This window comes from Scophthalmus maximus, chromosome 5 (genome assembly GCF_022379125.1).
Source record: "Scophthalmus maximus strain ysfricsl-2021 chromosome 5, ASM2237912v1, whole genome shotgun sequence".
NCBI classification, from domain to species: Eukaryota; Metazoa; Chordata; class Actinopteri; order Pleuronectiformes; family Scophthalmidae; genus Scophthalmus; species Scophthalmus maximus.
The window spans coordinates 26,850,452-26,868,065 of record NC_061519.1 but is presented as its reverse complement, the minus strand read 5'-3'; the positions used below and the strand labels follow the sequence as shown (position 1 = coordinate 26,868,065).

The 17,614-nt window shown below is 47.7% G+C and overlaps 1 protein-coding gene across 1 annotated transcript in view; it reads left to right on the top strand.

Annotated features, from left to right (window-relative positions):
- Positions 1–875: 875 nt before the first annotated feature.
- Positions 876–17,614, top strand: part of myo10 (myosin X) — a 91,254-nt gene continuing 74,515 nt past the window's right edge. The window contains exon 1 of the mRNA XM_035634115.2: positions 876–1,266. Within this exon, the coding sequence (XP_035490008.2) occupies positions 1,246–1,266 (21 nt within the window). The 5' untranslated portion in view covers positions 876–1,245. The remainder of the gene's footprint in view (positions 1,267–17,614) is intronic.

Below are 17,614 nucleotides of genomic sequence, written 5' to 3'. Positions count from 1 at the left end.
CTGATTCATAGATATAATGATAATGATGCTTTTTTTTTGGTCTGGTCTTGTAAATGCTGAATACGCAAAATGCATTTTATTTGCGTCAGGAAATGGTTTTGAGGTTTGAACAGTTTAAAATTAAATTTGTGGAACTCAAATATTTTTTTGTTGCGTCCATTTTTTTCCGTATTAGGTGCACATTTTTCAATGTTTGATTTTGAAGTAATCCAAACTAATTATTAAGTAATCCAAAAGTATTAATTATGTAACTTGTAATCGTTAACTGTGCTTCACTCAACACGCCAACTAGAGGTTTGTCAGCAAAGTTAACATGGAGGGGGCGGGGCTTATAAACCTCTGCTGCAGCCAGCCACCAGGGGGCGATCCAGACATTTGGCTCCACTTTCTGATGTTTTTTTTTTAATCTCTCAAAATCTCCATTTTGTGGTTTGATGCATAATTTTCACTTTTAAGAAAAGAAATAAAATCCATGTTTTTACAAAACATTGACGTGTTGAATCCCAAATGTTCTAATCTTTCTCTGAATTTTTTTTAAGTTCAATCTCTCATTTTTTTCTGGAATCTTTTTTTAACTCCAAATTGCGTCTTTAATTGTTTAATCCTTTTTTTTAAGAATTAAATTTCCTTATTATTTTCCTTATGAGGAATTTCGTTATTACATAAATTGGGATTTTCCATCCATCTGCTTTTCTCCTGCAAAACACTTTTACCTGCACTTTCATTCTTTCGTCCTGCTCCTCGTGTCGGCAGGAGGCGTCCGAGAGGAGGGGGAGGAGGGGGAGGATGAAGAGGGGGAGGAGGATGAAGAGGGGGAGGAGGATGAAGAGGGGGGGAGGAGGGGAGGGGGAGGAGCCTCGTGATGACTCCAGCGGTCCCACAGAGTGAGTGACTGAACGATCCACTCCGGATCCCCCGGCCCGTCGTGAGGCTGCTGTTGACCGAACAGACCGGACCGCGCACCGGAGGAGCGGAGCACCGGGGTGACGCACGGAGGAGTCCGGGCTCCGCGCGGAGGACGGTTCCTTCTTGTTTTTCTGTTGGTTGTGGTCCAGAAGAACTCCTGCCGGTGTCTGCAGCAGAAACAAAGAGGAGACTTCACCTCAGGAGCTGCGGATCCATCATGGACTGAAGCGGGTTTAACTTCTCCTCCTCCCCGGTGGAATCACACGACCGACACATGAGCGCGCTCCTCCACGCACAGTGCGCACGGTCCATCCTCAGGGATTAGAATCCCCCGGGACCATGGATAACTTCTTCACGGAGGTAAGAGGAACCTCGTCGGTCGTGCGCCTTGTTGGAGAAACTGTGGCCTGATGTGTCTGAGCAGGAGAACTCTCACTGCTCGGGACTCCTGTGGAACTTGAGTTATGAATTATTATACAGTAGTTATTGTACGATTCTGCAAACTGTACCGAGATGAACTCCATATGGCACAAAGAACGAGACGTGGGTCAATGTGCCATAGAGTTCTCCGAACTATCATTAGAGAATGACGCGCACGCGCGCACACACGCACTCTAAAGGACTCACTGGTAGACACGGAGCTGTGACACAAACTTTAACATACAGAGAAAGACGCACACTTTAGACACCACCGCACGCACGCGCACGCAGAAAGACGCGCGCGCGCGCACACATACTACAGGACTGGATGGACATGCTGAGTTGTGACACAAACTTGGAACATACAGAGCAAGACGCGCACGCGCACATGCTGCCTGCAGGTGACGTGTGTGTGTGTGTGTGTGTGTTGGGGGGTTTGAACGTGTCCCTGTGGATCTGTGGTATTTCCGCTCCTCTCGTTTCCTCCTGAAAGAGAAAAAAAAGAATAAAGTCCAGTGAAGCTAATAATAGACCTCTGGACCTGATTGGCGCAGCAGGTTCTTCACGATCCATCCCTTCATTTTCATCTTGTTTGGATTATTGATGATGAGGCAGTTTCTCCACTTTGTTCATCGTCCAGGTCCTTCAGTCGAGGATCTTCATCTCTGTGATCGATTCAGTTCTCCTCCTTTCTTATCTGCTGTTGTCATTTCTGAAGACGACCAGTTATTAATCTGTCTGTCCAATGATCCCGTCAAGGACAGAAAGTGGAGCAGCAACTGATCAATCATTATTCCATCTCATCTGTGTCCACGTGACACGTTTTCTCTTTTCACGGCTTAAACAAGTGATTCATCAATCGATCGATCAATCAGGCAAAAGGTCCTCACTTGTTTCTATAGGAAATGAAATATGGTCATCTGCTTCCTGTTGTTCTCTCATAGTGTCGTCGTGTGTGTGTGTGTGTGTGTGTGTGTGTGTGTGTGTGTGTGTGTGTGTGTGTGTGTGTGTGTGTGTGTGTGTGTGTGTGTGTGTGTGTGTGTGTGTGTGTGTGTGTGTGTGTGTGTGTGTGTGTGGTGACTCAGCGGCGTCCACACCTCCGTGTGCCATGACGTCGGCCAGGTAACGGCAGCGACACCTGGGTCACCGTGACGACGAAAACCAACCGCCTGCTCTCTCATTGGTGCTCGTGCATTTTTAAAAATTTGTTTTCAAAGAATCCGTCGTGAGCGTTCTCCAGCCGGACGAAGGGGCCAAAGGTCACCGGCGCCTCTGAGCTCCGAGGTGCCGGTGTGAGAAAGACAAACAGTCCGGGGGGAGAGAGAGAGAGAGAGAGAGAGAGAGAGAGAGACAGAGAGAGACAGAGAGAGAGAGAGAGAGAGAGAGAGAGAGAGAGAGAGAGAGAGACAGAGAGAGAGAGAGAGAGAGAGAGAGAGAGAGAGAGACAGAGAGAGACAGAGAGAGAGAGAGAGAGAGAGAGAGAGAGACAGAGAGAGAGAGAGAGAGAGAGAGAGAGAGAGACAGAGAGAGAGAGAGAGAGAGAGAGAGACAGAGAGAGAGAGAGAGAGAGAGAGAGAGTATTCCTGAAGCAGGCGGGACGATATTTGAGACGATTGTGACGCCTGCTTTTTTTTTTTAATATCTGCCTGCGAATCGCAGCTGAAACAAAGAGCCCACAGTCTTTAAGGGAAAGGGCATTTGACAGGGAAGTAAAAAAAAACAGGGAGGAAACTGTGTTTCATGTTTATTCTGAAGAGGAGGAACCGACAGACACAAAGACACTGTGGTGATTAAAGGGCGTCAGGCCCACGAACCTCCTGAAGAGCCGCGAGGCCTCGTGATAACGCTGCTCGTCGCCTTCTCCCTCCAGGGTTCTGCAGCAGACGCTTCCTTTTCACCGATCAGCTGACGAGAAACGCCGCCGTTGTTGAACCGGAACCGGCAACAGTTGAGCAGCACCGAGTAGAACCCGGACGTGGTTTGTGCACGTCGCCCCCTGCGAAGTGTCGCTCGCAGTGCATCATGGGAACATCTGGAATTTAGACCCTGCATCTGGATTTCATATTATTCTTTCAATCTAAAAAAACCAGCTCTCAGCTGCTTTAGCACCGAGGTGTTTCTTATTCTCTTAGAGATAGAAGTCGATGTTTGGCTCGTGGCCCAGCTCGGGGGGCTACACCGCTGACTGTGGTACAGAAGGTCCGGGGGTTCGAACGCCACTGTACCTCCCTCGTCAGCAAAATGTCTGGTCCCTTCCAGAACCGGTGATTCTCACCTGCTGTCGGTGAAACCAGGACAAAGCTACTTTGACTGAACTTTACAGAAGCGTAACGTAGCCTCACGAGGGAGTTCAGTGTCTCATGAGGTCAGAGGTCACCGACGTGATGCTGCGAAGGCCACATCGTCCCAAACCACCGAGGCGTGAACGTGTCGACATGACGCAGGAGTTTTCTCTTCTCTGATGACTGAAGCAGCAGAGAGTCGGACCTCGGGATACGAAGAGAGTCCAGACTTCTCATCACTTGGGGGGGGGGGGTTCTGTCCAGGGAACGATCGCGACTCGACAGTCGGACGCAGGGAAAAGCTTCCAAACACACGAACGTGTGCCGACACGCTGACGTACGGACGATTTATTTAAAATCATCTCATCTAACTGATGAGTCGCTCGGCCTCTAACCGGATAATCATATTGAAAACTGAACCCTGAACCTGTTGTGTTGTGATTTCCCGTAGATTCCACATGAATATAAATATTGTTTGTGTCTGAAACACGACGACTCTCCGCTGAAACCACGAGCAGCAGCTGCTGCAGGAGGAGGAGGCGGCTTCACTCGGGTTTCAGAGATGGACACGCCCCCCTCCAGGGCCGGCGGGCATCTCTGATTGGCTAATATCCAGCTCTGTTTAATGTGTGTGTGTGTGTGTGTGTGTGTGTGTGTGTGTGTGTCGTCAGTCACCTGAGCTCTTCTCTAGGTTACAGGGTTTGTTTTTATTTGATCTGGTGGAGCGGCAGGTTCCACCCGTCCTCCAGTCAAACTGTGTGTGTGTGTGTGTGTGTGTGTGTGTGTGTGTGTGTGTGTGTGTGTGTGTGTGTGTGTGTGTGTGTGTGTGTGTGTGTGTGTGTGTGTGTGTGTGTGTTCGGCAACACGCAACGTTTCACAATGTCGTCGGACCGTTGGATTAGAAAGAACCAGACCCGAGATCAGGGAGGCGTTTTGAAACCAGAGGCGAATCATCGACAGGTCCTACGTTTATTAAGACACAGACAGGTTTATTAACTGATTCATAAAATATATATTATTATATATAAATGTTTCAAAAGCCAAACTTCCAGGACGCATCCCGTCGCGCCTCTTGTAGCATGTTGTCCAAACCGTCCTGGTCCACGACGCGTCTCTTCTCTCTGACCTTCGGCTCCGGAACAAAAACCATCTCCAGACATTTAATTGATTGAATAATGGAAAAAAAACCCACAACTGTGACCGAGCACCTGCAACCGCCGCCGTTTGTGGATGTTCCAAAACGCTTAACTTAACTTAATGTTGCCATGGCAGCGATAATCAATCATTCTCTCCCATATGCTTGGTCATAAATACGTCCACCTGTCAAATCCTACCCGACATCCTACAATCATGGACGTAGTCTTACATTAAGAGTTTTCCCCAACAGAAGCCCGTCATAAGGAAAAGGCCTAACGTGGAAGATAAGGTCCATAGCTATTTCGGTTTCGATTTTTTTCACAGGTGTACGTGTTTATGACGAAGCATATCGGAGAGAAATTTGGGTTATCGCTGCCATGGCAACATGAAGTCACGTTGAGCATTTTCACGGTCAACGTTTTAGAACGTCCCTTATGTAAAAACTACTGAACGTATCGGCACCAAACTTGGAGACGGACCGGCGTTATTATTATTACTATTATTGTTTTCAATCTCTTTCTTTAAACATTGTGAGTCATCGTGAAATAATTCACGGATCTTGATGAAGGTCATATTTAGTGGACTGACGCAGATTGGCGCGATGTGAATGTGGCTTCACGCGGAGACTGTCGGGCCTCGGTGCCGGTCGGAGCTCTGCTGGGTCACATTATGATTTCAAATTCACTCGTTCACCTGGGTGTTTTTTGACGTTCCTGACGTCCTACTGCTGTTTAATTTTTTTGTTCCTTGGCGTCTCCTCCGTTTTCCTTCCACCTGCGTTTCTCATGAAGAGCCCGGTCGTCGACGGCAACAGGCCGCAGCGAACGCGGTCGAACAATTTGACTGGTGATGATGGAGAAGTAGCAAACCACACAGAACGTTTTCCAACACGTCCTCCGGATCCTGCAACTGATGAATGTTTCAAGTCGTTCGTGAAGCGACTGAACAAACTGTGGCTGCAACTAACCATTATTTTCGTCATCGATTAATCCGTTGATTATTTTCTCGATTGATCGATGAGTTGTTTGAGCCATGAAATGGTGAAAAATGTCGATCCTGTTTCTTAAACCTCAACATGTTCTGTTTCGTCCACGCACCAAAGATCTTCAGTTACTGTCCCAGAGGAGCAAAGAAACCAGAACGTATTCACATTTAAGAAGCTGAAATCTACCAGAGAATTAAGACTTTTTGGACTAAATCGATTAACTGTTGCAGCTCTCGACCAGACATGTGCTTCTGTTTTGTATCTGTCTGGATTCCCGCCTGTTGGCGAATCAAACAACAAACCAAACAGAGCGTTTTACAACTCATACGAATCGTATGAATCTAAATGAATCGCCAACTATTTTACTAATCAAATTAATCACAATTCTCAGATTTCAGCTTCTTGAACTCGAGTGTTCTCTGGTTTCTTTGCTCCTCTGTGACGGTGACCTGAAGATCTTTGTGGACAAAACTAAACGTTGTTTTATGACCCGAGCGGATTCGTTGACAAAATAATCGGCGGATGAATCGATAATGAAAATAATCGTCAGTTTGTGATTGAAGAAAAGTGATGAAGAAGCAGATTGTGAAGAGCTTCACGTCGACAATGGTTCACTCGGCCGCGTCAGTGTCTCGGCTCGGCTTCTCTCAGGCCTGTTGGAGGCTGAAACCCGACGCCTGTGGAGCTGCGAGGAATTTAAACGGCTTGCAGATTTGTCGTTTCGTGCAGACACCCCCCCCCCCCCCCCCCCCCCCCACACACACACACACACACACACACACACACACACACACACACCCCTGCCTGCTCTCAGAACAACTGTGTCGAACGTGCAGCTGAAGTCTGCAGGATTTTTCCCGCGAGCGGCCAATCAGAGACTGAGGAATTCAAAACAAGCAAATAACCGTCCCGTCGCCGGTCGCTGTGCCGCGAGTCGCCAGGACAAAGAGCTCGCCGTTCGTTTCTTGAGCTCAGAAAAGCAAGCGACACAAAAAATGGCTCCACTTACTTCCTGTGACTGTCACATCTCGTGACCTTCCTCCAGTGAGTTTTTTTCGGGGAAGCACAAAAATTTTTAGGTTTTCATTTATTTAGCCACATTTTTCACCATTGCATGAATGAAAATATTTTCAATGTGCATTTCACTTTTTTTTCTCGTTTTTCAAGGAAAAAAATCAATTATAAAACTACAATTTATTAATATATTTTTTATATTCCAGCAGACATTAAACCAATAAAAAAAAAAAATTCTAAATAAATTAGAACAAAATTAAAATAAAAACCTTTTTTTGTTAAATAAAAATATTGAAAATTCATGTGGCGGGCAGATCATAAGATATTCTGACACGTTCAGTGCTTCCGTGCTGCAGACACGTTGTTCCACGCTGGCGTCATCAAAAACATTGTTCGCTAGAAAAACTTCTTTTCACTAATTCTGCCGAACTACGAAACGGCCTTTTCGGTGCATCCCTAGTTCAGTTGTCACCACGTGGCCCGAGCGGACTGGGAATGTCTTCATGTGATGACGGGTCTGCGGACACTCGAACGCTCTCGCCACGTGCAATTACTGAAACCACGGGAACCATTTCTTTGTGCTGACGTCGAAACAGGAACGAACGATATCATTATATCGTGATTCCAAAAAATGCCTCTTTGTCAGAACGAAGAGGCCCAAACACAACGAGGGAAAACAGCAGCGTCCGCATGCGTTTCACAGTTTTTTATCTTAATGAAATTCGGACTAAAATATTATTTTCCAGAGTCACTATAAGTTTTAAAAGTGGAGCCGGGCTGCGACAAGCCTTCTCCCGCCGCTGCATCAAAAGAGAAAACGCACTCCCTCGAGGGGGCGGACCCTCTGGATGTGAGCCAGCGCCGCCTGCACGCCGCCTCAGACCGGTTCCACCGCTGTCACCTGGCTGCATGTCGGGCAGACGGGCAACTGTGAGTGTTGGCAACCAAACAAAGTCTCTCAGGCCCGTCGGTTCCAGACGAGGAAACATGTTTATTTATTATATTTTCCTCCGTTGAATGCAGCAGCGGACGCGTTCCAATAACAGTCTCATATTCAATCTACTGTATCTATCAGCTCAGCAGAGAGACGGTGGAACAGGTGGTGAGATGTTGGGACCGTGTCCTAATTTCCCGGCTGGAAGATGCAGTTCAGAGACTCTGATGAGGAAAGAAAACCGAGCTAACGTGATGCAGATGAGGCGGCAAGTGCAGGATCGAGGGAAACTCAACTGAGCGGGAAGTTTCTGGGAGCACAGAGAGTAGATACACGAGGGAGGCGGAGATCACAGGACACAGGTGAGACGCATCGGGGCGGAGCAAGACCATCGCGAGGGGCGGAGCAAGACCATCGCGAGGGGCGGAGCAAGACCATCGCGAGGGGCGGAGCAAGACCATCGCGAGGGGCGGAGCAAGACCATCGCGATGGGTCAGACGAATAACGAATGAAGAGATGAACCATCAATTGATAATCGATTGCTTAAACGACTCTTTCACGAAAAGCAAAGAGTTCAAGGAACCTCGGAGCCACGAGAACTAAACCCGGCGCCTGTGGCGATCGGGTCCAACAGATCTCTCTCTCGACGTCGTCCTGAGACGGAGTCATGAACCTTGAACCGTCTTGACACGCTGCAGGCAGCGACATGGCCGCCGCCGCGTCAGTCACATACCGAGGTGTTCCTCCTGACCGCGGTCGTCCAGGTCGGCGTCACGGTTTGTGGGTTAATCCGTGATTCATGTTCCTGGTGCGTTGTCGTGGTCCAGACCATCTCAAACACGATTTGACTGCGGACGCATGAGTTTTTTAAGGATTATAGGATCCTGGGATTAGCGTTAAAATTGTCTTTTCTTTTTTCTTTTTTCATTTCATAAAATGTTTAATCTCCTTAAGGATCTTACTCACTGCTGTTTTTCCTCTATGTGCACAAAATTCTACTGGACGAATATGTGAATATTCTCTGGTTTCTTTGCTCCTCTGACAGTGAACTGAAGATCTTTGGTGTGTGAACAAAACAAAACATTGTGTTGGTGGTTTTGAGAAACACGATCGACATGTTAACCATTTTATGACATTTATGGACCGAACAACTGATCGATTCATCGAGAAACTAACCGACGGATTAAAGGATTATGAAGCTAATCATGAGTTGCAGCCCTAAACTAATCACACATCAAGGATTTTGAAACTGTTCATAAAAGTGTCGAGCTGGAAAAATAAGATATTTATTTTCTTTTGCCAAAAAAAAATCCAGACTGAAATTAAAATAACGAAAAGACCAGAAAGTCCAAATCCAGTGTGGAATGCACCACTGGACGCTCGGCACGACTTCTTGACATGAAGAGTCTTCTTCCTCTCGTCCGTTACGAGACGGAGGAATCATTTTTAATGCTGCACGAGTGAACTCACCAGGCCTCAGCTGGGACAGTAAATCTGTTTCCAGTCACTTTCCTCACTTCTCTTCCTCCGTCCATAACTCTTTTCTTTCTTCTTCTTCTTCTTCACCACCTTCCTCTCCCTCTGTTCTCTCCCCGTCTTCCTGTCGGATGGCCTCCGACATTCCTCTGGATCCCGAACGCTTCCTGACCTCTCGCTCTCTCCGGCTCCGCTGCACACGTGTGTTCATGCAGAACAAGGCTATTGCCTTTTCCGTCTGTCCGTTAACACGGCGCTCTGAAATATTTACATGTACAGTGGATCCAGCGTATCCGGCAGAACGATTTCCTGCCGGATCTGGGAAGGTTGAAGCGTCCGCAGAGGCTTTACGTCCACGTGAATGAGTTTGGAGTTTTAAAACGCATCGCCGTTGCTATGGTTACACGTTGCGTCCCGTTAAACGTGGAGAAGTTTGGAAACGCCGCTGGTCCCGTTTTCGGGAGTGTTTGCGTTTAGAGCTTCAACAGTTAATCAATTAATGGATAAGTACACGACTACTCAATTAAATTAATAATCAAGATTCAGCTTCTTACATGTGAATATGTTCTGGTTTCTTTGCTCCTCCGTGACAGTGAACTGAAGATCTTTGGTGTGTGGACAAAACAAAACATCATTTTGCAGTTTTGGGGAAACGCGATCGGCATTTTTCACCATTTTATGGACCAAACAACTGATCGATTAATCAATTATGAAAATAATCGTTAGTTGCGTTTTGGTCCGGACGGACAGAGACGGAGATGTTTGGTAAACGCGATGCAGACGACGCCCCAGCGTTCTACTTCCTGATTGGTTCTCATCGGCAAAGCGTCTCAAACGCTTCCCGTCAGTAACGGTTCCACCTCGTCGTCGCGCCGAGAAAATAAATCGCTGCTCTTACGTTTTCCCCGTCGCTCGTTCGTAGTATTTTTCCGCAACTGAGCGTCCGTAAACAATCTGCTTCCTGTTTACGCCACATGACCGAGGCACGTGAACGGTCAGCTGATGAGCCTTTATCTGACAAAAATTAAAAAGAATGTTGGCCATGTGTCGTCTCCCGAGTACATTAATGTCATTGTTTGCGCTCTCACGTTTTTTTCCTAAAACTTCCAACAAGCTTGTACCGGGACAGTTTTTTTAAAACGACTCGGTGGCGTTCGAATGTTCAGGTGTTCACGAAGGTCCAAGGTGTGTGAGCTCGTGACCTTCGCCCTCACATGACCTGACCGATGACCTCCGTGTCACTGTTGTGCACCAAAGCAGAAACTGCATTAAGTAAATGTTAAGAACCGTCACTCCTCCCGTATGTACTGTACATACAGTTCCCAGCCTAGGAAACCTCTTCCCAGAATACTGTATGTCAAACCTCCAGTGGAGTGGGGTTTTAATCCCGAGGTGCGCCCCTGACACTAATCCGCGCGGTGTCCCGCCGCGATGTGGTTCCCCGCTGTTGAAACGGTCAATTAAAAAGCAGGAACGGATGTTTTCTGGATCAGATCCCGTTTGATTTATCTCCGCTGACGAGGTTTGGCTCCGCTGCGTCGGTCGGCCGGAGGAAGAAGAGCGATTTGACCGGAGTGTTTCAAATACTGAGCGTGTGTGTTTGTTTCTTGACACTTTATTTGTAATTTCTTATCCGCATGATATTCTTTGTTGGATCCTCATTAGCCGCCACCAATACGTGGCCAAATAATCATGACTATCATCATCACCAAATCTCCCTCAACTGTTGATTAGCAAATATTGCTAAAGCGGCAGTTCCACGGAGAACAAGGCGTCATCGGCAAACAACCCTCAGGAGAACCTGAAGAACTTTGTTTAACGCTTGAAGCTTTGAGTGCGACTGTGTCACGATTGTCATATTTCAATATGTTTGTTCGAATAATTAGATTAGAATAATTTAAAAAACACGTTTTTTAATGTTTGTTTATAATTCATTTAGTCTAATTTGTTTCCCCCACGATTCATCAGTTAAAGAGTCGGTACGATGTAAAAAGTCTAACAAGATTTTGTTTTGGTTGAAGTGAAAGATAAAATAAAAGTTGAGTCGGTCATGATGTGTGTGTTCTCACACACCCAGGCGGTTTGGCCCTCAGTGTTTGTGTTGTAATTTATGAGAAGCATATCCCTACAGGCAGTTTACTTTATGGACAAAGCATTGTGTGAAACACACACACACACACACACACATACACACCTGGTCCACAAAATAACTGTCCAGAAATTCACCTGGCTGACAAACTGCTGTAATAATTTAATGGAATCACCTGCAGGAAGGAAGCCATCTTCATCTTCTTCTTCTTCGTCTCTCCGTTCCCTAGAGCGTCAGAATAAAACAGTTTTACGGGCGAACACATGTCTGGCGGCGGGTGGGTGGTCGACATACGTGTCAGTGTTCCGTGTTAGTCTGACTTGGAATCATTCACAGCTTGTCCGTTGCCTCGACTCTTCCCCGGCTGTGGGTTTCGTCTCGTCCGCAAACGTGGTGCAACTTTGACTGCGTCTTGTTTCTGGCTTCAATAAAAACGTCTGTGAAATGCGCCGTACAGTCTGGACCTGGTCGATGACCACGCTCCTCCAAATGACTTCTGCTTTAAAGAACCAAAAACAAAATGCTAAACTCTAGACTTCAAAAGTCCAGTTGACGGACCAGTGGGTGACGTCACGGTGGGTTTTCCACGAATGCCAGAATCCGTAATGACTCGAGACCTTTTTTACCGATCGGAATCATTTGACTGCGGTCGATGTTGTGCATTTTGCTCTGAAACTTACGGCGCAAGGGTACCTCATCCATCTGATGTGGTCGGACGGCTACGCCTTGCGCCCTAGTTCTTTTCTAGCACGACCCAACTCTCTGCGTGGTTACATCTAAGAAACTTTTGGTAATCATGCTCCAGTACCAGCCGCTCTCTTGGTGCTTTATCCGAGCGTGTGCGTCAACCTCCGACTGGCCCAGTGGAGCCCGCTCTGTCCTGTTAGTTACCCGAACTTAAAACCAGATTCTGCCCCCCAAAAAACATAATAATAATTAAACTGTCTACGATCAAAACAACTCTTTGAGAGATTTTGACCCTTTTGAATGTTTTTGTTGCAACTCGAAAGGCGTGTTTGTTCCATCTCTTACGGACTCTTTCAGTTCTGTTCCCGGGCAGATCTGGGAGAGAAGTGGAAGGGGAGGTTATCTGATCCTGGATCTGTGTTGACAGCAGCTTCCTGGAAACTCCCGTCCATACAAACACAAACACACACAACACAAGTGGAGGATATGGGCACAACCCGAAAAAAACCAAACATCCCATTTCCACTAATGAGCTCCCTCTCATGCGATCCTCTTACCTTGGCTCCCACAGAGCACTTAGTGGTGCATCAGACTGTTCCTACTCCGGCTCTTAGGGAGAAAGCTGAAAAGTTGAGTCATTAAGGATCTGTTTTGATGCGGCTGATTGATTTTCCCCCTCGTGGCAATCGAGCCTCCGTCTCTTCAGACGTCCCAGTTTTCTCTGCAGGTTCCTGAAGCCCGTTAAGAGTTACCTGCAGTTTGGAAGATCAATATCTTTTGGGAATGGCTAATTAATGTTTTGCGTCTTTGGCTGAAGGGGTTTGGAGGCGGGAAGTACCTCAGCATTAGTATAAAACTTTAAATTTGAACCTACTCTACTCTACGGTAGATTAGAAACTTATTCTTGACGTTTGAAACGGCAGTTGATCAAATAGTCTGTTCGAGCTTTTGATCCTATCGCACAGTCTTCATCAGCAGTTGAAACTTTCCACGTTGCCATCTTGTTTTGTCACCTTTTTCTCTTCTTTTATTCATTCCATCATTGTTTCCATCATCTCTCTGACATGAAAGTAGAGAAATCTCATTTCGACCTGCAGATTTTCAGTACCTTTCCATTGACTTCCTCCACCACTCGTGATTACCAGTCAAGAACAAGGTCATTCATTGAAAAAGTCATCACAAATAACTATCGCTGGTAAACCCAACTATCAACGATGATGGATGATCTACAATGCCATAGACGTTTTCGACCCAATTCTTTTCTTGGCAAGTCGGCAGTTGGACCTAGATGTTTTCTTTAAACACTGTGTTTGCTGCGACTGGACGGACTGGAGGAGAACGTCTCGTGAGACCTCTGGAGTCGGGCAGACGATGAAGAAAACGGAACGTGGTAATTTCGGCAAACTTCGCGGTGTCTCGGTCAACGATGTCATTATAAATCCGACTTGTCCGGCGACCAGCGGCCCGATGCTCTGGTGCGAGGAACGTTGGCCGACGGACAAACGATTTGTGTTTGTCGGGACTGAGCTCTGGATTTCTTTCGCGTGACTCTCTTTCACATGATCCTTTGAGGTGAACATGGACACAGAAGCGTCTTCTCAACACTGAGCCGCAGTCTGAAAATTAAAATATAATATAATTCAATGACCTGTTTTTTTTCCCCCCTCTTTCAACTTCAGTAGATTTGATCAAGTATTCATTTTAGTATCCACTAATTGAAACCTCGTCTTCTTTGGTTTAAAGTTTAACTTTGAGCTCGAGTGAATCCTGCCGAAGCATAAAAATGGATTTTAAGTTTTCATAAACGGCGTCGACACCGACCTGTGGTCATTGCAGTAGCTGCAAAGTCCATCGACGTTCCTCTCGAGCCACGAGCGTCCCAGGGTGCGACTTTCTCTTCACACTGTGTGAAACGTGGCGAAGTGAAGACACTTTTGAGGCCCAACGCGTGAAACAGACCCCTTTCATTTTGTTTACACACTCCGTAGTTCTTATCCAACTCCACCCTCGCCTCACCACTTTAACCCAGTTCCTGAAACCGGCCAAGCCACCAGACTTATTAGATTGGTTCTCTGCCAGTGCACTCAGTGACTTGACGCATTCCCCACGAAGCTCTTGGGTTTGAGGCGTGTCCCAGGATCCAGGATCAGGCCGTTCTCACACTCCACTGAGCAAACAGCCTCAGACGGAACAAACGCGGTTATCTATCTCCGCGGTTCACCGAGTCAAACAGCTTCAAAGGGATTTTTTTCTGAGTCGGAGGCGATTCAGAGAAATTAAAGGCAGAACGTGACCGTGTGGGTCAGCGAGGGGAAATCTTGTTTTCACAGAGTGGCGTGCTGGATTGTCTCGAGTTGGAACGGCATTAGTCGAGCCAAGGTTGAGGGGGGGTCTAGAGTACAGGACAGTGGGACGGGGGGGGTCTAGAGTACAGTACAGTGGGACGGGGGGGTCTAGAGTACAGTACAGTGGGACTGGGGGGGTCTAGAGTACAGTACAGTGGGACTGGGGGGGTCTAGAGTACAGTACAGTGGGACTGGGGGGGTCTAGAGTACTTTACAGTGGGACGGGGGGGTCTAGCGTACAGTACAGTGGGACGGGGGGGTCTAGAGTACAGTACAGTGGGACTGGGGGGGTCTAGAGTACAGTACAGTGGGACTGGGGGGGTCTAGAGTACAGTACAGTGGGACGGGGGGGTCTAGAGTACAGTACAGTGGGACGGGGGTGTCTAGAGTACAGTACAGTGGGACGGGGGGTCTAGCGTACAGTACAGTGGGACTGGGGGGGTCTAGAGTACAGTACAGTGGGACTGGGGGGGTCTAGAGTACAGTACAGTGGGACTGGGGGGGTCTAGAGTACAGTACAGTGGGACGGGGGGTCTAGCGTACAGTACAGTGGGACGGGGGGGTCTAGAGTACAGTGGGACGGGGGGGTCTAGCGTACAGTACAGTGGGACTGGGGGGGTCTAGAGTACAGTACAGTGGGACGGGGGTGTCTAGAGTACAGTACAGTGGGACGGGGGGTCTAGCGTACAGTGGGACGGGGGTCTAGCGTACAGTACAGTGGGACGGGGGGGTCTAGAGTACAGTACAGTGGGACGGGGGGGTCTAGAGTACAGTGGGACGGGGGTCTAGCGTACAGTACAGTGGGACGGGGGGGTCTAGAGTACAGTACAGTGGGACGGGGGTGTCTAGAGTACAGTACAGTGGGACGGGGGGTCTAGCGTACAGTACAGTGGGACGGGGGGGTCTAGAGTACAGTGGGATGGGGGGATGTGGCTTATGCTGCAGGAGACTGGAGCGGTGGAGTGATACGTTTCCATTGGTGTTGCCAACATGGCGGAGCAGAGCTCGTTCTTTAGATTGACAGAGCGATGGTTTCCTCCGTTTCAATCAATCCCTGAATGTGTCCCATCGTGTTTTTTCATCAAGTTTTCCTGTGACGACTTCACAATAAAAGTCTCCCCGTGTTTCCCCCAGTGGAAGAGTTTGAATGTGGAGCAGCAGCAGCAGCAGGAGTTGTTTGGTTTGATTCAGTAAACGTCTGACTTTACATGACTGCAGATACTCTCAGGTCACAGTGAACTAACACACACACACACACACACACACAGTGTGTTTGTCAGGGTACAACAAGGTCTCGTTTGTTCGTTGTTTGTCCCAGAAGAAAAGGCAAAGCAGAGAAGTGAGGACTGTATTTATATTCTGCTCGTTCACTCCGCTGCGGAGCTGCACAACCAGCGCCAGGCGACCACAGCTGGGCAACACATGGCAGCTCGGGCCTCAGCTGCCAGCCTGTAGCACACACACACACACACACACACACACACACACACACACACACTACATTGACTCTTGACGTTGTAACCATAGCTACAACTTTTCCTGATTCTAACCCTTTGCCTAACTTTGATCTGAACTCCACAGTCTTGTACTTGTTCTTGGTGACCACACACATTGACATAACACATGCCCAACCCCCCCCCCCCACCTTAACCATCACAACTAACTGCATAACCCAAACCCCAGCCCCAACCCTAACCCTGACCTAAACCTAAACCTCATTCGAACCCTAAAACAAGTTTTAAACTTTTTCTACAGCACTTGTAGAACATGTCCCCACTGCGTGAGGTCTAAACTCAAGTGTGGTCCTCTCAAAAGTAAATAAGTACAAGTACACGCACACGCACACACTTTATACCTCAAACAGTACTTGGAAAAAGTGAGAACCGGCCAAAATGTCCTTCTATACTCACAAAGCTCCTCACAAGTACAAGTGTACACACACACACGAACACACACACGACTTCAGAGGACATTACATTGACTTGACCCAAACTAAAGCGCCACTAAACGTATCCTTGATCTAACTTTCTTGTTGTCCTCATGAGGAAGACAGGTACTGGTTACAGATTCAGGTCCCCACTACACACACACACACACACACACACACACACACACACACACACACACACACACACACACACACACACAAACACACACACACACACACACACACACACACACAGACAACGTCTTGGACTCACATTCTCTCGTGCACACTGTGACTCACACGTGGAGCAGGCGAAAGTAGGTCAGGTGGGCTTGAGGCCCCCCCCCCCCCTCCTTTTATGGGCCCATGTGGTCTTCGGCTCGGTTCAGTTCAGCACCGGGTCGTCGCCGACCGACCCCCGGGCTGTAGATTCTCCACAAAGGTTTTTGTTTTTTCAATTTTTAAACGTGGAGCGTCAGAATTCCTCCTCCTCCTCACTTGAGTTTGGTTTGGCTCGTTTGCGCGTTCAGACGGTGGCGGAGACGAGTCGCCCCTCGCGCATCGTTGTGGTCGCTAATGAGTCACAGACGGGACATTTGATTAATTCAGAAACTGCATGTTTTCTGCACAGTTTCCCTTTTTCGTTGCTGTTGTGATGCTGTTGGTCTGTGTTCAGTCCGATTCTCCGTCTCCCTTATCGACCGATCTTACCCTTTAATAAAGAAATGGAGATCCAGCATCCGTCCTCCTCTGACTTAATGGATCTTGGACGGGAAAACAAACGCGGCTTTATTTAATCAAGAGCTGGGTTTTCCTGTGGCCTGGCCTCGTGAAATGTGGAAAGTGTAATCTGTGTGGCGACGAGCAGCCGCAGACGATACTCGAACATGCCGTGGTGTTCGGAGTTTTGCGATGGGGATGGACGCAGTAATGGGGGTGGGGGGAGCGTCCTGCGGGTACCGTGTGATTGGACAGTGAAGTTTGTGTTAGGGTAAGGGGGTTAGAACCTTAACCCTCCATCTGGTACTGTTTTAATGATTTGGGCTAAAAAACAATCACAGTTAAAGATGCACCTTAACAAACCAAAAGTTCTTGATTTGAGACGAAGTGGAAGGTGAAATAGAACATTCAAACATGACCGAAACAAAAAAAACCCACTCTCATTCTTTCTAGGCCACAGAGGCCCCCCCCCCCCCCCCCCCCCCCCCCCACACACACACAATGAAAAATGCCTAACCAGAAATAGCAGACAAAACCCCTTTGCCTTTTTTTCTGTGGATGTTGCATGTTTGACTCTGCGAGTAGAAAAACAAGGAAGCGGCCCAGCGAGCGTATCACCGAGCTCGGAGCGCCTCCTCGTTCAGAGGAAACAAAAAGATCTTCTATTTTCTTCTACTTCTCGTCACGCAGGC